General features: G+C 42.0%; 1 protein-coding gene across 3 annotated transcripts in view; it reads left to right on the top strand.

Moving 5' to 3' along the window:
- Positions 1 to 21,614, top strand: part of ets1 (ETS proto-oncogene 1, transcription factor) — a 35,210-nt gene extending 13,596 nt beyond the window's left edge. For 2 of the 3 annotated variants that reach the window (XM_086261256.1, XM_086261258.1), the window contains 7 exons: positions 10,622 to 10,741; positions 11,319 to 11,519; positions 11,805 to 11,882; positions 12,360 to 12,608; positions 14,275 to 14,535; positions 18,152 to 18,270; positions 18,451 to 21,614. In XM_086261256.1, the coding sequence (XP_086117382.1) occupies positions 10,622 to 10,741; positions 11,319 to 11,519; positions 11,805 to 11,882; positions 12,360 to 12,608; positions 14,275 to 14,535; positions 18,152 to 18,270; positions 18,451 to 18,666 (1,244 nt within the window). In that variant the 3' untranslated portion in view covers positions 18,667 to 21,614. The remainder of the gene's footprint in view (positions 1 to 10,621; positions 10,742 to 11,318; positions 11,520 to 11,804; positions 11,883 to 12,359; positions 12,609 to 14,274; positions 14,536 to 18,151; positions 18,271 to 18,450) is intronic. The other variant, XM_086261257.1, reaches the window with a different exon arrangement.
- The last annotated feature ends 924 nt before the right edge of the window (positions 21,615 to 22,538 follow it).

The raw sequence follows: 22,538 nt of genomic DNA, 5'->3' as shown, positions 1-22,538 counted from the left end.
GTAGATGAGCTGAGAGAGGGACATGACGTCCTGAACGCATTTCTTTGATGAAGGCGCTGCTGGTTGCTCAATATTGGACTCTACAGGCAAGACTTGAGAAAGATGAAATCATGCCTGAGGGTCTAGAGTCTTGCAATAGACTGTACTGTATGCATACATGCATGCGTGCGTGTGTGTGTGCTCCGTATTGCTAGAAATCCGGCTCTGACAGGTGTGACTGTTTCAGATGTGATGATGTGCTAATATGAAAAAAAAGTTAGGACACTGGACTTTTTACATTTATGATCAGTCATCACAAAGCATGCTGCTTTGCATAGCATTGGCAATTTTTACTAGTACATGCAAACAGCAGTGTGACTTTTACTGTTTATGCATGTGTGTAGCTGCCACTTTAAGACACGCTGTATGTTTTATGACAGTTCTCTGATGATCTCAAGCATGAACAGCTATCCGAGTTAAGTTTTGCTACATTTCCTCTTTTTGTACAGATGGTAACCCTATCTCTCTAATCCTGCTTTGATCTCACCTAACACTGACCCATATATTCCATGCCATGCTGGAGAAATCCAAGGCATATTGCCCAGCCGGCATGGGAGACAGGCAGTGGTGCCTAATAACCCCCTCCCCTCCCCTCACCCACCAACCAAACTGCCTCCTCTTTCTCCCTTTCTTCTCTGCCTCCCTCCCCACCACCTCCTCCTTTAGTGGCTGAAACTGACTTTCCAGAAATCAGGAGAGGCAGGCTGAGGTGATGAATCTGCAGTGCTGAGGCTTGCCTCTCTCTTAACTCCACTGCCCAGAACCCTTTGGATCACTCCAGGGGTAGTCCAGGGCGCAGGCAGGGGAGGCCGCAACTGTAAGCTGTTTTCGTGTTGGGGTTTAAACCTTTGCGTGGTTTCACTTCTCTCTTTATCTTTTTTTTTCATAGCATATGGTGGCACGTTTGCAGGATTTGCATTCAGCAGCTTTTTACATTAACCAATCCCCCTGTGCTTTTGCAGTTCAGGTGCAGAGAACCTATTAGCAGAGTAGCAAGCAGCAGTGATGCATCATGGAAATCTGATACTAATTGCTAGTGCTGACCCACTAAGGGGCTGTGACTCACCACATTAACCGCCTTCTCCCTGCTGTCAATACCTGCAGAGCATAGATTCATACATGCACATCACACAAAAGTCGCAAATTCTGCTGACAGCTGCAGAATTGTTGCCAAAGCGTAGCACAATCTTGCAAAAGCATTTCGCAACTCTCGCTCCTACTTACGCTAAGTTGGGTGCACTCAGGTCAAGCCAAGCCTGCCAAGGAGCAGTTCACAACTTCACACAAACACATCCTTTCTTCACCTCCCTCTCGCATGCATACACGCACACACTCACGCACACTGTTCTTGTTTACTTCTTGGTGTTACCATAGTCGCAAGATAGATGTACTACCAATGGCCAAGGCTGTTCTTCAGCCTGATAAGAAATAACAAATTTAAAGGCATGACCAAGTTGCACTTGCCCTTTGCTTACAGCTTACTGAAAGAAAGTAGTCCACACAGGTCAAGTTCTTGGACTGTTACTGTGAGAAGCACCTCTGCAGCAAGTGGTGATGGCAGCTCAGCTTTAGCCCCGTCAGGTCTATGGCATTGTTTTGAATAACACCTGCAGTCACACACTGCACATGCATGCACACCCTGCTAACAGTCTTAAGTGGTTTCTAGCCCACCTTGCTCTTTTGTTTGTTTTCTTTTTTTGACGGAAGTGACAGCAGAGGTAACTCTTTAAAAGTCATTCGCGCAGAGGTAAACCCAAAATAACACTGCTTACTTCACTGTTATGGGATTCACTTCGAAGCACCCCAAGCTTACTTTGTTGTGACCCAGCCGGTGGGGTTGTTGTTGCTGAAAGCACTCTCTAGCCACGAGGAAACTTCTACAGAGACTAATTTGAAAGATAGTGTAGAACATTACCTCACCAGGCGCATTGTAGTACATTTGAGAAACATTTATTATGGCTGCCCAGTGATGGATTTAATATTCAACAGAGTTAATTATTTACAATACAGTTTTTAGACCTGAATGAGCAGTCCCTGTTTTGTTTATGTCTCTGCCAGGCCTGAAGGTCGAGGTTCAGTGAAAGACAGGAATGTTTTGTGAATATGCCCTGCTGGGTGGTATGCATAGAAGCATAGAAATAGCTTTGGCAAGGTTCAGGTTTATCTGATCAAAAATGCTGCACTTTGTTGTAACTGGCAGTTCTGACGTTTCTTCCGAGAGACCTTATATGGCATCCAAATCCACACTTTAAAAAAGGCAGCAGATGCACAAGCACATACAGGCCATGGCAAAAACAGTAGACTCATAGAAGGACTTCACCTACTTTCTCTTTCATGGTTCCTCTCATGTTGGTGCACTGTGGAGAGGAGTAGTAGCTTGAGTCAGGAATGAGGGAGTTACATAAGTTTTTTTTTTTTTTTCTTTCTTTAGTGCGTTTGTGACAGCACTGCTTGAGTAGCACAGTGTAATATATGCCAGTGTTTGAGTGTGCGTGGCTGGCTAGCAGCTGTGCAAACACTGTTTGGGTGATCTGTGCTTCTCTTGATGTGGTCTGTCAATGAACTGGGCCAAACAGAGCAAACGGGTCAGTTTTTCTTCTGATGTCTGGCGTGTCGAACTATCTAGTTTGTGAGATCAAAACTTTAGTCCAGCCTCACCTACTTAACATGAGGTTTCATTTGAATGGGATTCGACTGTCCCTAGAGGGCAACAGATATCAGTTTGCTCAATGGGACTCCCTGTGACAATTTGGCTTTCACAATGACTCTTTCTTTCTTTCTTTCTTTCTTTCTTTCTTTCTTTCTTTCTTTCTTTCTTTCTTTCTTTTCAGTGTTGCACAGTGGTGCCACTTTGTTTCATTAAATGGGTTATTCCCGCATCCAGTCAGCCAACCATTCACTGGTTCCTACATCTGTTGCGTTGCCCATAGAAACATAAAACCGTTATGGTGCGTGGGTCTTTCTTGATGCTTCCCTCGTGACTACACACCTTAATATTTGCTTATAAAGCTTAGTCATAAAAAAGGCGTGCTAGCTCCACAGACAGCAGTCGACTAAATAATAAGCATATGGTGAGTAAGGGGTTGAGGAGCTACCAAGGTGTGGCCAATGAGGCTACAGTAAATGGCTATAAAAGCAAAAGAGATCACAAAGGCTAGAATGCCTTTCTCGCAGCTTCTGATTTTATTTGCATTACATAAAAACACCGACAACCAAAGCAAAGGAGAGAGGAACAGAAAGCATTAAAAAGCATTTTTTGTTACTCTTTTCAGTCATTCACCCACCCACTGACTCAATTCCTCCACTAGCATTCTTCCCCCCTCCTTTCCCTTTCTCCCTCTGTTTCAATGTCTTTCTGTTGGCCACATGAGTTTCTCTCATGCCCTTGATGTGGTATATACTGTAGTGAGTTCCCGGTGAATGCACTTTGTCCCATCCCCAGTCATTCCTAGTTTGTAATCCCTGAGTCATGGGACTAGACGCCTGCTACACCACACGCCACTGGCTATGCGCCGGTGTTGATTAGCTTACAGCTATCACAGTCCTCTGCCCCTCATTACTAGTATGACGGGGAACCCTGACTAGCTTTTCACTGTCCAGAAAGGCCTTCAACAACTGCCCACGGATCTCTACATTGTCGTGAAAATCTTTTTTTTCACAGAGTTTCTGTTTTATATTTCCACATTTAGTAGCTGTGTTTCCTATAATAAAATGGAAACTTGGCCGGTTTAGGAACACGCCTGCTTTGGGGATCAGTCCACTGTCTTTAAAGGTAGTCGGTTTGTTTCAGTGCAGATGTTCGGCTGTCCACAACGAAGTCGGATAACTTATTTTGCTCGGCGTGTGCTCTACATTGTGCTCACTTTCTTCTCTTTTGTCTATGCTTGCTTCACAACACCTGTTTTCGGAGTTGGTGTGCATAGCATGCTGCTTTTGTAATCAGGTGAGCAAATGGGGCACAGCCACCGAGTGTGCCCATATCAGACCCACAGCGTCAGATGTATGTAGATCGACCAGCCCGCCAAAGCAACAGATGACAGAGAGGGGTGGTGTTTGCTTGGCGTTTAAGTATGATTCTGCGATGCCTGTAATGAGCGACACAGTCAAATGGAAGACATATGTCCAGAGTGTGTGTTTTATGGGCTGTGTTAGTTAGAGTACTTTTTTTTGTATTAAACATTTCATCACTGTTATTTTGTCGTAGAAATTGGGAGTGTAGACCATTGTTATTTTTGCTTCACGTAAGTTCTTATTGCAGACACTTCTTTGTTGCTCTGCAACGTGTATTTGTTTTATGTGTGGTTTCAAGGTAACTGTGACCACATTTTGAATCACCAGCAGGAATTTTACAAGATCTGGTCATTGCTTTAATCATGACCAGTCACATTGTCAAATGAAGCAGCACGATATCCCCGTACGTCCAGTCATCCTTTGACTAAATGAGTCACACCCTGTCTATGTATGCTTGTCTATGTGAGTGTGTGTTTAAGAGAGAGAACTAAAGAGAGTGAGATAAGATATTTCGAGCACCAGTTTACACAACTGCAACGTTAGTCTCATGTTTTTTGAAATCACTTCCATCTCGTATTGCAAAACCCTGAGTTGTAACTTTCCAGCTATCAAAATCCTAGTTTAAATCTTTCAATCAGTACAGTCAGCCAAACCCGAGAAGTTTCACAGCATCGTGAAAAGCGTGCATATCTTTATAAAAAAGATAAAGGAAGAAAGATGTGGCCAGATGTTTTACGCTCCTATTAGCTGTGGAGCTGACACGGAGCCCAAAATAGAAGAGCGATTCATCTTCTTGAGCTGAGACCATTTTGCCACTCAGACCGCGAGTCATTTTTGGTCGCATTAGAGGAAAACAAGAAAGCTGTGAGAAGCACATTGGCGATTGTAAAACAGAGGTGGAATGCGAGGCATGCAACATGAAAACATGGCGGTCTTGGGAGAATTTATTTATGAAGTATCCATCTGCCGCCCAAAGTTCGCCGTCTAACAAGCAACAGTCTTCTTACATGTGTATATGTATGATGTCTAATTGGACCCAACCGTTACAAGCATACATGTTGCAAACCGTAAGCATGGTTGTGTTGCAGACGGCTCCATCCAAGTGTGTGAACGTGCATCTTTATACTGTCCCACATGAATCGTGCGTGTATCAGGAAACCGATTGCGGAATGTATCAATTTGGACTAAAAATGGGGCAGGCACCATGTTTTGTGGAAAAAATGCAACACAGAAAGTAAACTGTTTGTCAGATATGTCGTGTGTTTGGTTTAACGCCTAAACAGTTCCTCCAGAGCATCCCATGTCTGTTTATAACAGCAATGGAGCCTGGACATGGCTAGGCTAGCGCCACCTGCACTCTGGACTGTAGCACTTCCCTGTCAACCCCCCCCCCCCCCCCCCTTTTTTTTTTTCTCCACTATGCACTGATGCATAAAACAAGATGAACTGATCTTATTGGACTAAGTAAGTAAAAACAGACCTTTTCACACTGTTAAAGACAGACCAGTGCAGCTTTTAGCCAGTTAAAGTTGCAGCAAGGAGCCAAATCCTGCTGAAAGCTCTTTATTTTTTTATTTTTTATTTTTCTAGGACAGAATTTCTAACAAGCTTTTAGCAAAAAAAAAGAAAAAAGAAAAATAATGTTAAGTGTCTCTTGGTGATGGCGTGGATCAAAGTGAATGTCATATCAAGCACCGAGGCCATAGCATAAACAGTAGAGTTAATGCACTTTCACATCATGGGCTAATATGATTTCAGAGAAGGAGGGAGTGGAGGAAAGAAAAACAGAAAGGCAGCTATGGGGTATTAGTCTGACTTATTGTCTGCTTCAGTAGCCAGTGTGTCTGTGGTGGTGATGATCCTGGGCAACTCTATTTTCATGGCCAAAGACAGATGTCAGCAATACTAGGCTTGTCCCGTACAGCAGCTTTACACCACCACAGGCTTGTGTTTCAGGAGGGCAGCCAGAAGGCAGTGGTGAAGATCTAAGAATAAAACTAGTTATTCAGCACTGCTGCCTGTGATGGTGGGATTGTACTGGTTTGCGCGTGGGAGGACTTCAGCCTGACGTTGTCCTGCTTCGAAGCATGCTAAGGTCTGCTGCCGGTCTGGCCGGCTTCATCGCCTTGCATACACTTCAATTCCTGGTTTCTTGGCATTGAGATGGAAATTTAAACAGTCTGGCTGACTGAACAAGCAGCCCTCTTAAAACCAGACCGCCACCCCGTTCTTCTCCTTTTGCTCCACTGCAGCCTTCAGTCACCACTTTATCACTCTGTGGTGCTGAATGGGTCCCCTTCATACCAGCCGAGTTTATGACCCTGCTTTTGCAGACCGGGGGTCTAGATATGTATCTCCATCAAAGGCATTCTCACATACTCCTGTCACCTCTGGTCAGCTGTGGGCTGGTCTGCCTTGAAGAACTAATTATAAGCTCTTAACTATTAACCAGGAGCTCCTGTTTTTTTTCCTCACAGCTTGCCGTAATCCTGTTTAATATGTACGTGTGTGCATGTAGGGATAATCAAGAAGGGTATAAGCCCATAGTGGTTGTTATGAAATGTTTTAACCCGAACCCGAACCCTCAATTCACCTCACCTCCCACAGGAAGTGGCAACTCAGCCACAGGAAATGGACTTATGCAGATCTTTATAAAGACGTCCCCCCCCCCAATGTGCTAAGATGTGCGAATAGCGGGATACCCAAATTGCCACAATCTGATATAAATAAACGGCTATGCAGTCCTAAGTACTGGCTCCTTGCTATTGACAAAGGCTATCAAAAGCCCAGCTTTGATTTACCCTTTCAGATCTTGTCCTTATTTTTTTATTCACAGTCCGATCTTGCTTCCTCACACCAACACACACCCACTCATAAACTATAGGCCTATTTATAGCTCAATCGCATGATAGAAAGCATATTGTCCCTTATTTGTTGGGTCTGGTTGCCTGCTCTGTTGTATCATTGCATCATTCGGAGCAGAGGCAGCAGTCCAGGCTTTATGAATGAACTGACTCTCCGCCAGAGGCTGGGAGATGGCACCGATCCCACTGTGATGTCATGCCACAGACAAGGAGAAGAGAGGGAGCTTTATGAAACCTCCCATTCATTGGTTTCGCTCTCTCTCTCTCGCTCTTTTTTTTTTTTTGCCCACCCCTCACCCAACTCAGTCACCCATCACCCACCCAAGATGCTTTCTTGCTATCTTCCCCAGCCCTGTCCCGCCCTGCCCATCCGTGCCTATTCCAGCCCAATAGACTTTGGCCCTGGCTGTGAAAATCCCAATTTCACACCCACGCTCTGGCGCACAGGCAAAGACGGCCACTAATTTGGTGTGTATATGTATATGTGTGTTTATGTGAGTCACTTTAACAGCCTGAGGTGCCAAAGAAGTACCTCTGTCTAAAGTTGGGTTGGGCCTTGCTCACAAGGGCAGAGCAGTAAAGGTGGAACAGCCTCAGCGAGAACCCCTGGGGGAAATATCGTCGTCGCACTCAGTAGCTTGTCCATTACTCATTTCATGGCAAGAGGAGAGTGGCTAATCAATACCTTTTACTGTAATCTAGACTAAACATCAGTCTCAATTCGTCAGTGATTCTTAGCATAGATGAACTTAATATGGTTTTTACCTCATTAGTAAAATTGGTTTCATTTTGTACATTTTGCTGCAGAAGCTCTTTTTCTTTTTTTCTCTTCTTTTAAGTCAGATACTTGTCAGTGAAATGCCATAATGTTGCCTGTGATTTACATCCATTCCCACATTTCATGAGCTAAGTGGATGGGACTCATTTTGCGGACAGACCCACACAGTCTAATGTGGAAAGTGATGACTAGTGGATGCTCTAGCTCTCAGTACATACTGACCGTTCTCTATCTAATGGGGCTCGCAGGCATTGAAATCGTATCAGGACTTCATCATTTACTCGAGACTGTCTAGATCCAAGCTCGCCTCTCTCGCTAATGGATGCACATTGTACATTAGCACTGCCGCAGATAACTTTCATATGGATCATTCACCATGGAGACTGCTCTATTATCACTTCACTGTTACGTTTAGCGTTCTCCTTTCAGCCTTGCTGAACATTCTGCATCATGTTTTTAGGAGATCAGCTCAGATCAAAAAGAAAAATTTACAACAAAGTAGTGTATGTACACAAAACACACTATTTGACTGTCACCTGACAGTCAACCTTCTTCTTTTTTTTAAATTGTGTTTGTGGTTTGAATTAGAGCCTGAGCAGGATTTCAAGAAGTATTAAAACAACCCAATAATGATATGCTTTGTAGACGGGGTTCACATTTTTCTTTTTACTCTCTCTAGTGTCTAATGTTAGTTCTCATGCACTGTAGTGTTAAGTGTCTTTGATGGAAGATTTAGTGCTAAAGTGGGTTCAAGTCTGTGTGGGCAAGTACGCGGTGCGGATGGGTTGATAAAAGCGGTGTGGAGGGAGGGGTGTAAGCGGTTTGAAAGTGCAGACAAACTCCACTTGAGCCAGCTTAAATAAACTGCCACATTTTGCCTTTGCTTTCACATCAAAGCACAGACTGTCTGAGCCCCGGTCACATCTCAGTTTGCAGCCATTTGCAACATGTACCTCTCTGCATTACCAACACTACTTAAAAGCAAAACGAGCTCAGTAGAAACTTAGACAACCTTGCAGTCTTTTTTTTTTTTTTGTCAAATAGAGAAACCAGCTTTATTTTGATGTGTGAGCCATGTCTGACAGTAGTTAAACTGGGTTTTTGTGTGAGACTGTAAAACAATGGCTGTTCTCAACTCTTCAACCTTTTACCTTCACTTCTGACTGAAATGGTTACATTCTGTTTGTTCAGACTATATTATTACAGCCCAAATTGAATCACAGGAAGAAGCAAAGAGCTCCTCTGTCTTTTTTCTCCAGTCTGCTGCAAAAAAGCTTGAGAGGGGGAAGAAAAGGGGGAAAAAAAACGACCTAAAGACCGAAAAAACAGAAACTGGGAAACCTAATTTTACAAACAGCCAGACAGACATTGGTTACATGGGCGAAGTAGGGACGGGGGGGTAAGCTGCTGTGCATTCCAGACAAGGTCGCGACGTCAGTGGTGAAAACAAGCATGAACTGTATGTTGCTCTAGTATACTGCTGGCAGATAAAACACCAGCCAGTGGAGATGCCAAAACATCTGGGTTTGACACATGGCGGTGCTGCAAGTGTGACACACCCACTCCTCACAGCTTGTTTGCCCTGAAGACAAGCCTTTCTGTGATCTAGGATTAATGATTTGAAATTGCATGTAATGGACAAAGAAAAAAATGATCTAAAGAAATAGACTCACCACCAAAATCAAGACCTGGCTGACTCTTTGATTTTTTTTATGTGTTTGCATGTTAACCTACTTGAGACCTAAGCTGACCTGCTGTGTTTTTAAGTTTTGCCGTATGCACGTTGCCCCCCCCCCAAAAGTTGAGTACACAAGAAAGTGACATTAAGCTTTACTGCACAGTAACAGATAATAACAGATGTAATTGTGTGCTGTGCAAATGTGTGTGGACGGTTTGGAGATTTAAACGATAAAATATGCCCTAACTGAAACTCTAGGTTCTTTTTTTGTGGCTGTTTACAAGTTGAGCCTAGGTTGCTGGGGTTTTTTTTGTTTTTGTTTTTTTAACTAGTCTGTTTTTATATTAGAGGCCAGAGGGTCTTTCCCCTTCTCTCCTCCTCATCATATCCTCTGTTTTGCCCCCTTATCGCCATACTTCTGCAGCCCAGTAAATCTAATTAGATGAGTGCGAGTCATCAGGCACTGTTTAAAGCCATCAAAGGGAGCTCTGTGTCCCACTGGTTGCCCACTGGCTGTGAGCCGAGAACAGTAACCCTAGTGTGTAACTGAATCCCCTCGAGACGGGCCACCCCCGACTTTCCAAGTCACTCGCCAGCAGCCGCGGTGACATCATCACCTCATCCCTCGACCCTTGACCTGTGAGAATGCTTGACCCCGCGCTGGGTCCTGTGACAGTAGGCCCACTGTGTCGGGGCGACGTGGTAGGAGGGCTAGCAGAGGTGATAGTGTCGCTGATGGGCAGCACTGGCCACTGACCACTCTCCCACCCAGGATGTACAGGTAGAAGATAATAAATGTGGGGTTTACCAACACAGTATACACACAGTGACATGGCTCTCCCTTACTTTTTAAACAGGTTCGAGCCAAAGCTGTGACAGTCCTTGTTTCAATAGATTGGAGCCGATATGGAGACAGTGTCTGTCTAGACGGAATGTAATTGTTGAACCATGTTGTTGATCACGGTAGATATAAATGTTTGCTGTGTTTGTGTGGACGTGGATGCACGCGCACGTAACTGTGTCAATGTCTAACCGAAGCGCACATTCACAGGACTCTTCCCGCCGCCTCTTTGTCTCAATTAAATTTTCCATTCAGCGAGCTTTATCGGCATGAAATATAATACAGGATGCACTGCCGCAGCCTCAGTTGTCAATAGGAGTGAAAGGAGCATGTAATATTAGTCATTTGGATTTCAAGTCTAACAGATGCTGGTGTTACTCAAAATAAATATTCTTCTTTGTGATTTGCAGATCCCGAGTGTGGAGATGTCCCCCTGCTAACTCCAGGAAGTAAAGAGATGATGTCCCAGGCTTTGAAGGCTACCTTTAGTGGCTTCACAAAGGAACAGCAGCGACTGGGTATTCCCAAAGGTAAGACTACCAGCTGCTTTTTGCTGTCATTAGTTCCTGTTAATGTTTTCATTTGAAAACTCAAATTGCAGCACCAGCCCTCTAAGAATACCTCAGTGTGTCACATATCAGGCGCACACATCTGCAGTTCTTTCACATTTCGGCTTTCTTCAGAGGATTCTGAGAAAGCACCTCTTAGAAAGACTGACTGAAAAGGAAACGCCCAGTTGTTCCAGAAATGGCGTTGCATTATATATATTCAGTCCAGGCAGACTGACTGACTGCAACATCCCAAGAATTGAGACACAGAGACAGACAGCAAAGAGATGGCATTGAAAACTGAAGCAATTACAGCAACCCATGTGATCTGCAAATTATGATTTTTTTTAGCTTTTCATTACAACTGTGGTTTACAGTCACTTCAGCTTCCCACTTTGCTGTAGGTTATTAAGTGAAAGTTGGCTCCAGCTCAGACTGCAAAAAATGAGAATCTGTCCTGTTGTATCATTCACAAGCTGACCTGAATATTTGAGTAAATGTGTCTGCATGGTGTTGTCGACGTTTAACAGTAACTGCCACTCTTTGCAATCCTGTGCAGATCCTAGACTGTGGACAGAAAAGCACGTGGCCGAGTGGCTAACGTGGACCGTGAACGAATTCAGTCTGAAGAACGTCGATTTTGACAAGTTTGGCATCAACGGAGCCAGCCTGTGTGCGATGGGGAAGGAGCGATTCTTGGACTTGGCGCCTGACTTTGTGGGCGACATCCTTTGGGAGCATTTGGAGATGCTTCAAAAAGGTAACGGCGTAAGATGGTTATCCTCTGATTATCAGATGAGTTTAAGAGATTTAAAAGTCTCAGTTTTGTGATGCGAGTCAAATAAGAAAGCTCTCACTACACAGGCTGACATCACTGCTTACTCCAGTTTAGGACTGTTGGTATTTGCTCTTGTAACAGGAGCCAAACAGGAAGACACGATTTAGCTCAGGTCATTAATTTTTGATAGAGCAGGATGCAGTTACACGATACATAAAATCAATGATGAGGTCACTGATTCTCATTCTCCATCTATTTTTCATGAAGAGGATACAAAGCATTACCCCATGAATGGACTCAACTCTAACTTCCAGGAATCCCGCTTTACCTCAGACTACTTTGTCAGTAAGTATTCATCACAGTCAATCTGATAGCATAAGAAAACAAATATTAAAATATGAAAGGGAATCCAAATAGAGGAAGTAGATAAGGTGGTTCAGTGTGGCAAGTTGGTTAGCGTTAGCAAATAATCCCCCCACACACATTTTTTTTCTTGGATTTATTTCCTAGATATAGATCCTCAGTACATCTTTGCAGCTGTAGATGAATAGTGACCACACGTACAGTGGCATCACTGTGAATTTTTTGCTGAGTTTAGCTTCAATCAATATGTCTTGCTGAAAATCTACAAGATTGTTCCCGTGTGCTCAGGGCTATATTTTCTTTTGGACTATTCACGTGCCGAGAACTTCGGTGGCGGCTCAGCACAAGAGGGATAATGACTCCACTCCTTTTAAGATCGATCTTCCTCCTCTGTGTTGCTCCTTGCTTGCCTTCCTTCTCTGCTTTCTATCTACACTCATTTCCCTTTGTTTGCTCCAGGCTATGGTGTTGAGCACGCTCAGTGTGTCCCTCCTTCTGAATACTCAGAGCCCGGCTTCATCACAGAGTCCTACCAGACACTTCATCCCATCAGCTCAGAAGAACTGCTGACCCTCAAATATGAGAGTGAATACCCTGCTGCGGTCATCCTCCGGGACACGGCCCTCAACGGCATGCCGGGAGACTACTTTTCTGTCAAGCAAGAGGTGGTGTCACCTGACAACATGTGCGTGGGACGCCTCAGCAGAGGTGAGCGATCGTACAATGCATAAGTATGTGGCTGAGATTTGAGGAGACATTAAAGAATGTGGGACTAGCTTTGCAGTGAAAATGTGGTGCATTTACATTTTACTCAGAAGGTTTGCTCTAATTACCTGCTTACCACATGCACTTGCTTGAGTTTGTCTGAATGCATGTAAAAGTTGAAGGTTTCTATGGGTGTCTGCCTGCGTGTGATTGTGCTGAAGCTACCAGAATCTTGTCATGCCACATCAGTGTGCAAGTATTAGAAGAGAAGAAAAGCAGGCCTTCTGGTTGGCTTGTGGTTCAAGCAAACCCGACTTGTACACTCTAGACTGGGTTGGGGAAAAAAAACTCTATTGTTTTTGTCAGAGCGATACACGAACCAAAGCCACAATGTGTTCTGTTCTTGCCGCATGTCCCTTATGTAAAACAGTTCAAGTGGTGTAACCTTAAAAAAAAAAAGGTCTTTTTTTTCTCTTTCTTGTTTTTCTTGGCCTCCTTTCTTCGGCGCAACCTTAGGGTTCTGGGTAAGGAGATAGAGGTGTCATCCTCAGTTAGCGTGGGGTTTTCTCATGAAACTGTTTGCTTTTCTGAATGCTCGAGCTTGTTTTCTCTCCCAGCAATAGTTTACAGAGGAATTAGCGGTATGATTTAGATCGTTACCCATAAAGCTAGGGTTTTTCTTCTCCCAAATCCCCAGCTGTATAAATTATTAGCAAGTGCCATGTAAACCATACGAGTCCTCCATCCAGTGCTTTAAGCATTTGCCTGCAAAGCTTGAGATCCAATCCCCATGCATCACACATACCAAGTGTTTGCGCATTGAACTGTGCTCTCCCGACGTGGGAAAGTATCTTGTAGCACAATTGATATCCACATGTGGCTCCAATTTTACCAGTTGAAGATTTCAGCATCAATAGCGGCATGGCATTATCTGTCATTTGTTAATGGCTTACCACTGAAAGACTCCTCTTATCGTCATCAAGGCCAAAAATAGCGGGGCAATTTCTGTGAATGTCTTCCATTTAAAATCAAACCCAAATGCTGGTTGTGAAAGTGAAATGAGGTGTGAAATGGAGGGACGTGGCACTGTACAGAGCAATAAGCTATAGCTTAGTGAGGAGCAAAACAATTTACTTCTAAGGTGTGGCTAATGTCCCTTTTGTCAAATCTCAGCAAGGTTTTCGCAATTAATTCAGAGTTATTTGCTATTGTTCAAGTTTCGCCATCCGACAGTTTTGGAGGTAATAGTGATTTGTCATAGAATCTATCTGTGTCATATAGCGAGTGCACTTATTTCTTTTCCATCGGTTCAACTTTGGCTCTTACTGAAAGTCCAAAGTCACTTTCCATCAGGCTGTGGTAGACTTGGTTCATCTTGGGATGACTAAAAAAACATAGCCTGTGTGTGACTGTGACAAATTGAATAATGCTATAAAACTGAGTAATCACTAATGTGCAATGCCAACATCAATGCAACATTGACGGGAATCATCTTAAGATTTTTGCCATCATCAAACTGGCCTAAATGCTAAAATTTTAATATCATATAACTTGTCCACAAACAATGTCAGAGTTTGAAATCACAGTAATGTGAGTTTAGAGTTTCTACCTACATAACAATGGCTTTCTTGCCAACTTTTAATTTTTTTTTTCGCCCTTTCCCTTCCAGGTAAGCTTGGTGGCCAGGACTCGTTTGAGAGCATTGACAGCTATGAGAGCTGCGACCGACTGACCCAGTCCTGGAGCAGCCAGTCTTCATTTAGCAGCCTGCAGCGGGTACCGTCTTATGACAGCTTTGACTCAGAAGACTACCCCGCTGCCTTGCATGGCCACAAGCCCAAGGGCACCTTTAAAGACTATGTGAGGGAGCGCTCAGACCTCAGCAAGGACAAACCCGTCATCCCAGCAGCAGCACTGGCAGGATACACAGGTAAGATGTCTAGAAATCACACTTTATATTTATATGCAGTCATTACAGTAAAAGAGTAATATTGGTCTATATGTATTTTTTCTGATCGCGTGCATGCAAACGGTAGACGTTTATGGAAAACCAGTCCGATTGTTGATTTCTGTGAATATAATTTTAATATAAACACTTCTGTAGGGCACAAAATGCAGTGTATAATGTGGTGTAACAAACTTGTTGATGCTCTGCAAAAGTGCCAAATCTTGTGGTGCCTGAATGCAACACTTTTAGACCAAAGAAGAGAAAAAAAGCACACCTTTTACCCAGGCAACCCAAGTTATGCACATCACAGGAAATAAAACAGATTTTACTCATGCCTCCTTTTACTTCACTTCTTTTTCTCTCGCTTTTTTTTTCTCTTCTTCTTTTCTGTCTTCTCATCTACCTTCTTCTTATCGGCAGCCCGCATCTCAACCTATTTTTTCCAGGTCGTCCTAGCAACGCTCGTGAAACTTAGAAATTATGCCTGCCCCTGCACATAACACCAGAGCAGAGTAAAATTATCTCTTCATCTCATGAGGCATCTTCTCACTCATGCATGCTGAAAAAGCTCCTTTATGTATGTTCTTCAAGTTCAGTAAGATGGAGAGATATTTTAAAGGCTCTTGTGCAGCAAATGCACTATTTTAGCATCTGGCATGACTTTTAGTTTCAAAAGGGTGCAAAAAAAAGAAACCCAACTGCTGCTGTTGCTACTTCTTAACCGTTTATCAGCACTGAGCCATAAATACAACTTTTAAGTTAATTTGAAGAAAGATGACATAAATAGCTCTGTTTTTTTGGCCTCAAGTTAGCTGTCTTTTAATGTCAATTGCCAAACATACGAAGAGAAAAGTCAAATCCCTGCAAAGGGGTTTAATTCAAGTTATTCTAGTTTAAAGCTGAACTGTAAACACAGCTGAACACTGACACAGTTGAACGCTGACGCTGAATCGACTCTTCACAGAGTGTTTGGGACTTTTTCGGTCTTGTTTAAATTACAGTCACATGGCAGTAAGACTGCCAGTATTGGAAAAAGGGGGAAATCCAAGCATATTTTCCAACGTCACAAACAATGCATACATCAGATCTCTGCAGAGTGCCCCAAAGTTGGTATGCACAAGTTAATTGGTCAGCTGTATGGTCATTAGTTCAAGAGCCACCTTTAGAACAATAAGTCATTTATGAAATGTTGGAACGACATAGTTATGAATTTATAACCAAATGGATTAGACCAAGGCACAGAGCATCTCTAGAATGATCTAAATCTGTTTTCTCCCTGCACGCTAAACCAGCAGAGGCAATGCAAACTGGCTGCAAGCAGTCACGGCGTAAACATATTATAAACGAGTCATAGTTGCATAGTTTCATAATCTGTCTTTTTATGTACTGCATGTTTCAACTCCAAATTGTGTACTTGTAAGGAAAGCATGGCAGCTGCTTTCGGCCTAATGTGAGAAGAGACTTGTTTTGACTATGAAACTATAACCATGAAGGTAATAATGCCACAACACTCCAGTTTTTAAGACAAAAAACAACAACCAAAAACTTCTAACTGCCGCTCTGGACCCTGCTATTTTAAAGAGTAGTGCAAAGAGAGTTGTGGTCTTTCAAAGATGGAAGCATTTTTGTGTTTGCCCATGTGCATGTGTGGGTGGGTGAATGAAAACAGAAGAAGAAAAAAAAGGATCGGGGGAGCAAGAGAGAGAAAGAGACCTCTATCTGGAAAAAAGAAATCCCTCAAAATAAAGAAACAACCTCTTGTACAATTCCAAAACAGTGTTTATGACAGCTCGACAGCTTGCTCTTGCTCGACTTCCTGTTTAAGTCACGGGGTGACAGGTGACACTTGTAACGAGGACAGGGGACCTGATAAGGCTGCAGGGAGATAAGGCTCCAGTTGCCATCTGCGTGGTTTCCTGCGACAATTCATCATTTACACCTCTGTCTGCAATAACATCAGGCCACCTTACAACATAGCGAACTCTCATTTTGGCTCATGATATTTCGCTCTCTGTCTCACTATTGCATGTATTTGCTCGTACACACAGAGGGCTTTTGCATTGCAACGTTGTAAAAAATAGTAATTCGCCAGTCAATATTAGCTGGTCTCGCCTTTAAAATTTTTTATCCACACCTTTGAATTATCGTCCTTTAAATAGCCATATAGGTTTTAGACTCATATTGCCATGGATTCAATACTTATCGTTATGAAGACGAGCCCCAACCTTATGCTTGTTCAGTGAGCCCCATTGTGAAAAGATTTTAACATATTTTAAAAAGGGTTGCCTACATTGTGGCGTGAAAGCACGAGGTTCTGGTATTACCCTTATGTGGGCTCACAGTTACTGCAGCAGGAACACGAGTCAAAGCTTTCTGTATGAGTGACACCCGATGTTGCGGAGCCACTTATTTTCCAAACTCGGAATGGCTGCTGTCATGCACCTTCTTCTTCAGTCCCTGCGAGGCCTTAGAGGGCTCTAAATTTCGAGTTGTTCAACCCACACGTCTGTTTCCCTGAACGCTTTTGTTTTTGTTACAAAAAGGCTACGTTTGGTTTTCTGAGGCACTCGAGAGAGGTGACTTTTGCTTAGCTCCAGTTTTGCTTAGGCGGTGTGCTGCACTGGCAGGTGTGATTTCAACACGCAAGCCTCAAAAGTGGGTGGGTTCATGTGTATGCTGAAAAAAAAAAAACAAACAAAAAAAAAACCACACGATCAAAGTGCACTGCAGTGAATCTAGTTCAGAGACAAAACCAGGCTTTTTTTTTTATCGCCTTTGTTCTGCTTTCCCTCCTTTTTTTTTTCCATGAACTCTAATACACTTTTTGCTCTGACATTGAAATGATGTTTTACTAGTTTATTCATTTAATGTTACTCTTGGAAAAATGCACCCTCTTAACTTTGCATTGAACTTGGCAACTGCTCTCTTTCTTAAAACAGACTCTATTCAAGTACAGTAGATGTGCTGCTGAAGCCTAAATGCAGCCCTTCTTATTTTTAAAATAGTGATTTCATCAGTGTGGAACTCTTGCAGACACAGCCTCTCACTCTAAATTCACATACTGCACAGGGCAACTGGCAGACAAGGGAATACATGATGAATGGGACTTCTGTGCTTGGGACGACATTTAGTTCCACTGCTGTACTTCAGTCTGACCCAGATTAGAAGCTTTACTTTGTTCCTCTTTTCAAATTAAGTGAATAATTAGCATGAATATGTAACACTTTTCATATATAGCATAAGTACTTAGTGTCGTGCTTCTTCTGGCCGTGACTTTTATCACAGACAGGACATTGTACAGACAGTGCTGTTCCTCAACACATTCTGCATAGCACATGGACTGATGGGAATATATCTCCTAGATTCGGCGTATTGTTATGTGAAATATACTAGTTTAGTTCGATAAAATGTTGAGCAGACTATGGGACTTGGGAGCATTTTCCAACAACAGGAGCTCTTTTGCTCTGAACTTAGCCTCACCTCAATCAATCCCCACAGCAACTGGCATCTGCACAAACAACAATGTGTCCTCTCAGTGTGTATAGCTCTTCTTCTTAAACGAACACCTTCTCCCCCTCCACCCCCATCTGCTCTGCAGGCAGTGGCCCCATCCAGCTGTGGCAGTTTCTTCTGGAGCTACTGACCGACAAGTCTTGCCAGTCCTTCATCAGCTGGACAGGCGACGGCTGGGAGTTCAAGCTTTCTGACCCAGATGAGGTGAGAGGTTGCGACCCCACTGGTCATCTAGCACACGTGCTGGGAGGTCTTAAGTAGTTAGCCAGATGAACAAGATGGCTGCTTGTTCCATGTAGCTCAATTAATTGCAAGTTTCAACAAAAGTATGTATTCTAATGTTTCTGGCACATCTTGACAGGCTTGTTCACTGTGCTTTTTCAGGTTGCTCGAAGGTGGGGCAAAAGAAAAAACAAGCCTAAGATGAATTATGAGAAGCTGAGCCGTGGCCTGCGTTACTACTATGACAAGAATATCATCCACAAGACATCTGGGAAACGCTATGTCTACCGCTTTGTCTGTGACTTGAAAAGCCTGCTGGGGTACACTCCCGAGGAGCTGCATGCAATGTTGGATGTAAAGCCTGATACGGACGAGTGAATCAGATATGAAAGAATAAAAAAGGAAGTGAAGACAAAAAGTTAAGGAGTCACTTGGACTGAGGCTCATAAAGTGGTCTTAACTGTTTAATAGAATTGGTAAACCAATTATTTTGGGGACCAAAAATGTTTTGTTTTGGTTTTTGGGTTTTTTTTGCTGTTTTTTTTAAACGAATAACTGTGGTCTTTGTCAACTTTGAGCTCCTGTCTCTCAGACCATAATTTTAAAACCGAAGGCAGAAGCCTAAAACCTGTATTCTTACCCTGTTGCATTTGAGGTGCGTGTTTGCACGCATGTGTGTATGTGTGTATGAGTGACTTATACTGGTGTCATTTAGCAGCTCAAAGCAGACAAAGCGTTACCGGGTAGATTTCAGGTTCTGTTCTGACTAAGTAGCAAAGTGGGGGAGAACTGAGAGAGAGAGAGAGAGAGACAATAAAAATGTTGGGCTAAACGAAGCGGAAAGTTCCTGCTAAGAAAACGGTTGCCAAAAAAACCTGAACTGAACTGAGGAAGGTATAATCTCATACTTGCATACATGCTTACTGTTTTTCCCTTTGGCAGTGACAGACTTTTTTCAGCTAGGACCAAAAAAAAAACAAAAGGGAAAAAAAAGTGTCTGGTTTAAATTGCTGTTTATGCTTGTGCCACCATACTAATGCCGATTTCTCAAAACAGTCGCTGTACATCTTCTGGATAAGTGTTGTAAAGGGTATTTTTTCACATTGTTCTCAGTGACGGTATTACAGTGGAACCAAACATTAGATGCCAAGTTTTACTCGTCTGTTCTCAAGGAACTTTCAACTGAAATGTGCTGATGCGTTATCAGACAACACTATAGACACTGGCCCCTTGCTTTGTAGAGTGTGAAGACCTGGTGAGGTTACTCATAGCAAGAGTGTCTGAAAGACAACTGAAAGTAGCCGTTGCTTTTGAAACTGACACGTTCACCTTTATGTACATGTTTGCCACCTCGTTAGAGACGCATATTGTGACTGAAAGTCGTGCATTTTTTTTTTTTTTTGCATATACCACCAGTATTAGCAAACTGTAGACAATCTTATATGGGGAAATTCAGGAGTAAGAGGAGCTGTTTCATGTGCAGATTAAATGCATAATTTCATTTCACTGCCCATGTAAGCTTACTTTTAGACACGTTTTCATATTAATTGCCTAGAGAGTAAAATTGCAAGTTGGTTTGCTGATGTTATCTTGCATAATTCTCTTTCAAATGTGTTGTACGTTTTGGCCATAAGGAAGGGTAGTATAGTGTGAAGGTACAGTGTAGGAAAGCAGGTCAGGTAATAGGAAAACTGACTATAAATGTTGACTATAGAGAATCTGAAACTTTAGAGGATAGATGAAGGTGATGGGTGATGTGGATAATGTAGGTGATCTCTCGTGATGTCTGATGACGACAGGTTGATACAAGTGATGCAAGTTAACTTGCTTGAGAAATATAGGACGGATGGCAGAGGCTTCTATTTCAATTTTACATTCTTTTGCAACTTATCTACATTCAGTTCAGAAATGAATGACTGGTTACAAGCAAATTGGCAACAGTTTCCTCCCAAACAGTGGGAACAGTGGCTGTACACTAGCCTTATGGGAAATGCCAAAGTTGAGTATTATATTAGAATACAATGTTATTGTTTACAGTAGCTGAAAGTTACCCATATGGATGAAAATAGCTTCTGAGATGTCTATTTGTACAGATTCTGTTTCATAATGCTTTACTGAGACCCAGATTACACAAATAAGCAAAAGACAAAGCAGGAATAATAACCAAAGCCCATGTGAGGTCTTTGGCCACGGTGCACCCACAACGTTAGGAGATGGGGACCAGAAACCTCTCACGTATTCGTGAAATGTCGTCTTTTATCTTTTGTTAATACGTCAGAAAGCACACAGCTTAAGGACAAAGAGTAACGTCTTTGCTGATGTTTTTTTTTTTTTCTTTTCATTTTTGATTTTGGATACCGGCTGAGTTTAGGTAAGAGATGATGTATACGTTCATACTGTGTAACTGGTAACAAGCTTGTCCATTGTTATTCAGCACTGGCTTAGTGTTTCCTTATCCAAGATAAAGAATTGGAAGTTAAACAGTTGGTTCAGGAATAAGCTGCACTGTATGTTCATTCCTTTATTGCATATGTTCACACCAGTGTTTTGAAAATCTTCTTTCTCTCTTTTTTTTTCTTTTTTCTTTGGTATTGTTCAGGTATTTTTCTGATGTCAGTGTTCTGTATTAAAGTGAGCTTAAAAGACTTATTTTTTATCTGTTTGTATTAAAAAAAAGTTTTCTTTTTTCCTCCCAACACAAACGTCATAATGTTAGTATGGTTGGCTTCATAAGATCAATGTGCTTGGAGAAAACATTTCTGTTACCTAAAATGTTAATATTTTGACATTTACTTTGTCAGGAAATTATACTGTTGTTAAATGTCAGAGTCTACAGTCTACTGCAGGTCTTATGTATTAATGAAACCTAGTCAGGCAAGTGTACACCTAACAATATTTTGTGGCATATGCATATCTCGGAATGGATTCAGAAGGAAAACTTGTTATTTTGGATGTTTTTTTGTATATTTTATAGTGTCTTTGTATTTTTGTTATGAGATCATTTTTATTGTATTTAGTTCACAAGCATTTGAATATTTTTCAATAATTTATATTTTATAAAAGACGAGATGCAGACAGCTGGTGCTTTCATGGGAATTTAAAGGTAGCGCAGGACAAAATAATGTAGCTAATTTCTTTTTGTTTTTGTTTTTGAATTCATTTTTTATATAGAAAATAGACCTGTCTGCTAGAGGTAAAAAGGCTGATGCTGGCCCATCAATGATTTCTGCTGGAAAGGTTTTATAAACTGTAGCTTCTATTTCCAAAATGTACTTAATGTACTTCAAAATGTTATAAAATATATGTGAAGAAAGATTTTATCACTGTGTGTGGTGTTTTTATTGTGAAAGTTCACATGAAAGGTTAACCATCTGCCTACTTAGTGATTTTCTTCACTTTTCTATATAGTTTAAATATAGATTTTGGTCACAGTTCAATGAGAGTATGGATGGGAAATGTAGGGATTACATGCCATTATTGAAAATAAAATATATGGAAATATTGTATGTATATAAGTAACGTGCTTTGATTTGCAGAGTCTCTTTACAGCTCCCTATATTCATACTTTGGCTTCAATACTGTTCTTGAACAGCAAACAACAACTAAATGATGAAATTGAATCATAGTGTTATTAATATTGTTGTTTGCATTTCCAGATATTGTGCTATTGTCACTGTGATAATACTGCACAATAACTGGGCAGTAAAATAACAGCCCTAGTTTAGAGTTTTCAGTCATCTGCAGATCACTTTGTAAAATATGAAGTGAAATTAAGAGAAACTATTAATCATGTCAAAGTACATACCCCACACACTTTATCAGGTACAATTATTGAACTGCTTGTTAAAGTGAACATCTAATTAACCAATCACATTGCAGCAACTCAGTGTATTTAGGCGTGTAGAAATGGTCAAGTTGACCTGCTGAAGTTCCAACTGAGCATCAGAATGGAGAAGAAAGGTGATTTAAGTGACTTTGAATGAAACATGTAACAGGCGGACTGGTCTAAGTTTTCAGAAAATGCTGATCTGCTGGGGTTTTCCCTGCACCACCATCTCAGGGCTTTTCTACAGAACGGTGAAAATGAATCCTTCAAATTGTTCAGAAATCATCAAATAACCACTGTTTATAACCAAGGCATGCAGAAGAATATCTTTCAATGCATAATATACTGTAACTTGAAGCATATGAGCTAGAGCAGCAGAAGACCACACTGGGTGCCACTTGTGTCAAATAAGAACAAGAAACTA

Source organism: Aulonocara sp. 'chitande type north' Nkhata Bay, linkage group LG14 (genome assembly GCF_057382095.1).
Source record: "Aulonocara sp. 'chitande type north' Nkhata Bay isolate Kocher_YH1m ecotype deep benthic linkage group LG14, A_spYH_male_GT1.1, whole genome shotgun sequence".
In the NCBI taxonomy this organism is placed as follows: Eukaryota; Metazoa; Chordata; class Actinopteri; order Cichliformes; family Cichlidae; genus Aulonocara; species Aulonocara sp. 'chitande type north' Nkhata Bay.
This window is presented reverse-complemented; position numbering and strand designations above follow the sequence as displayed.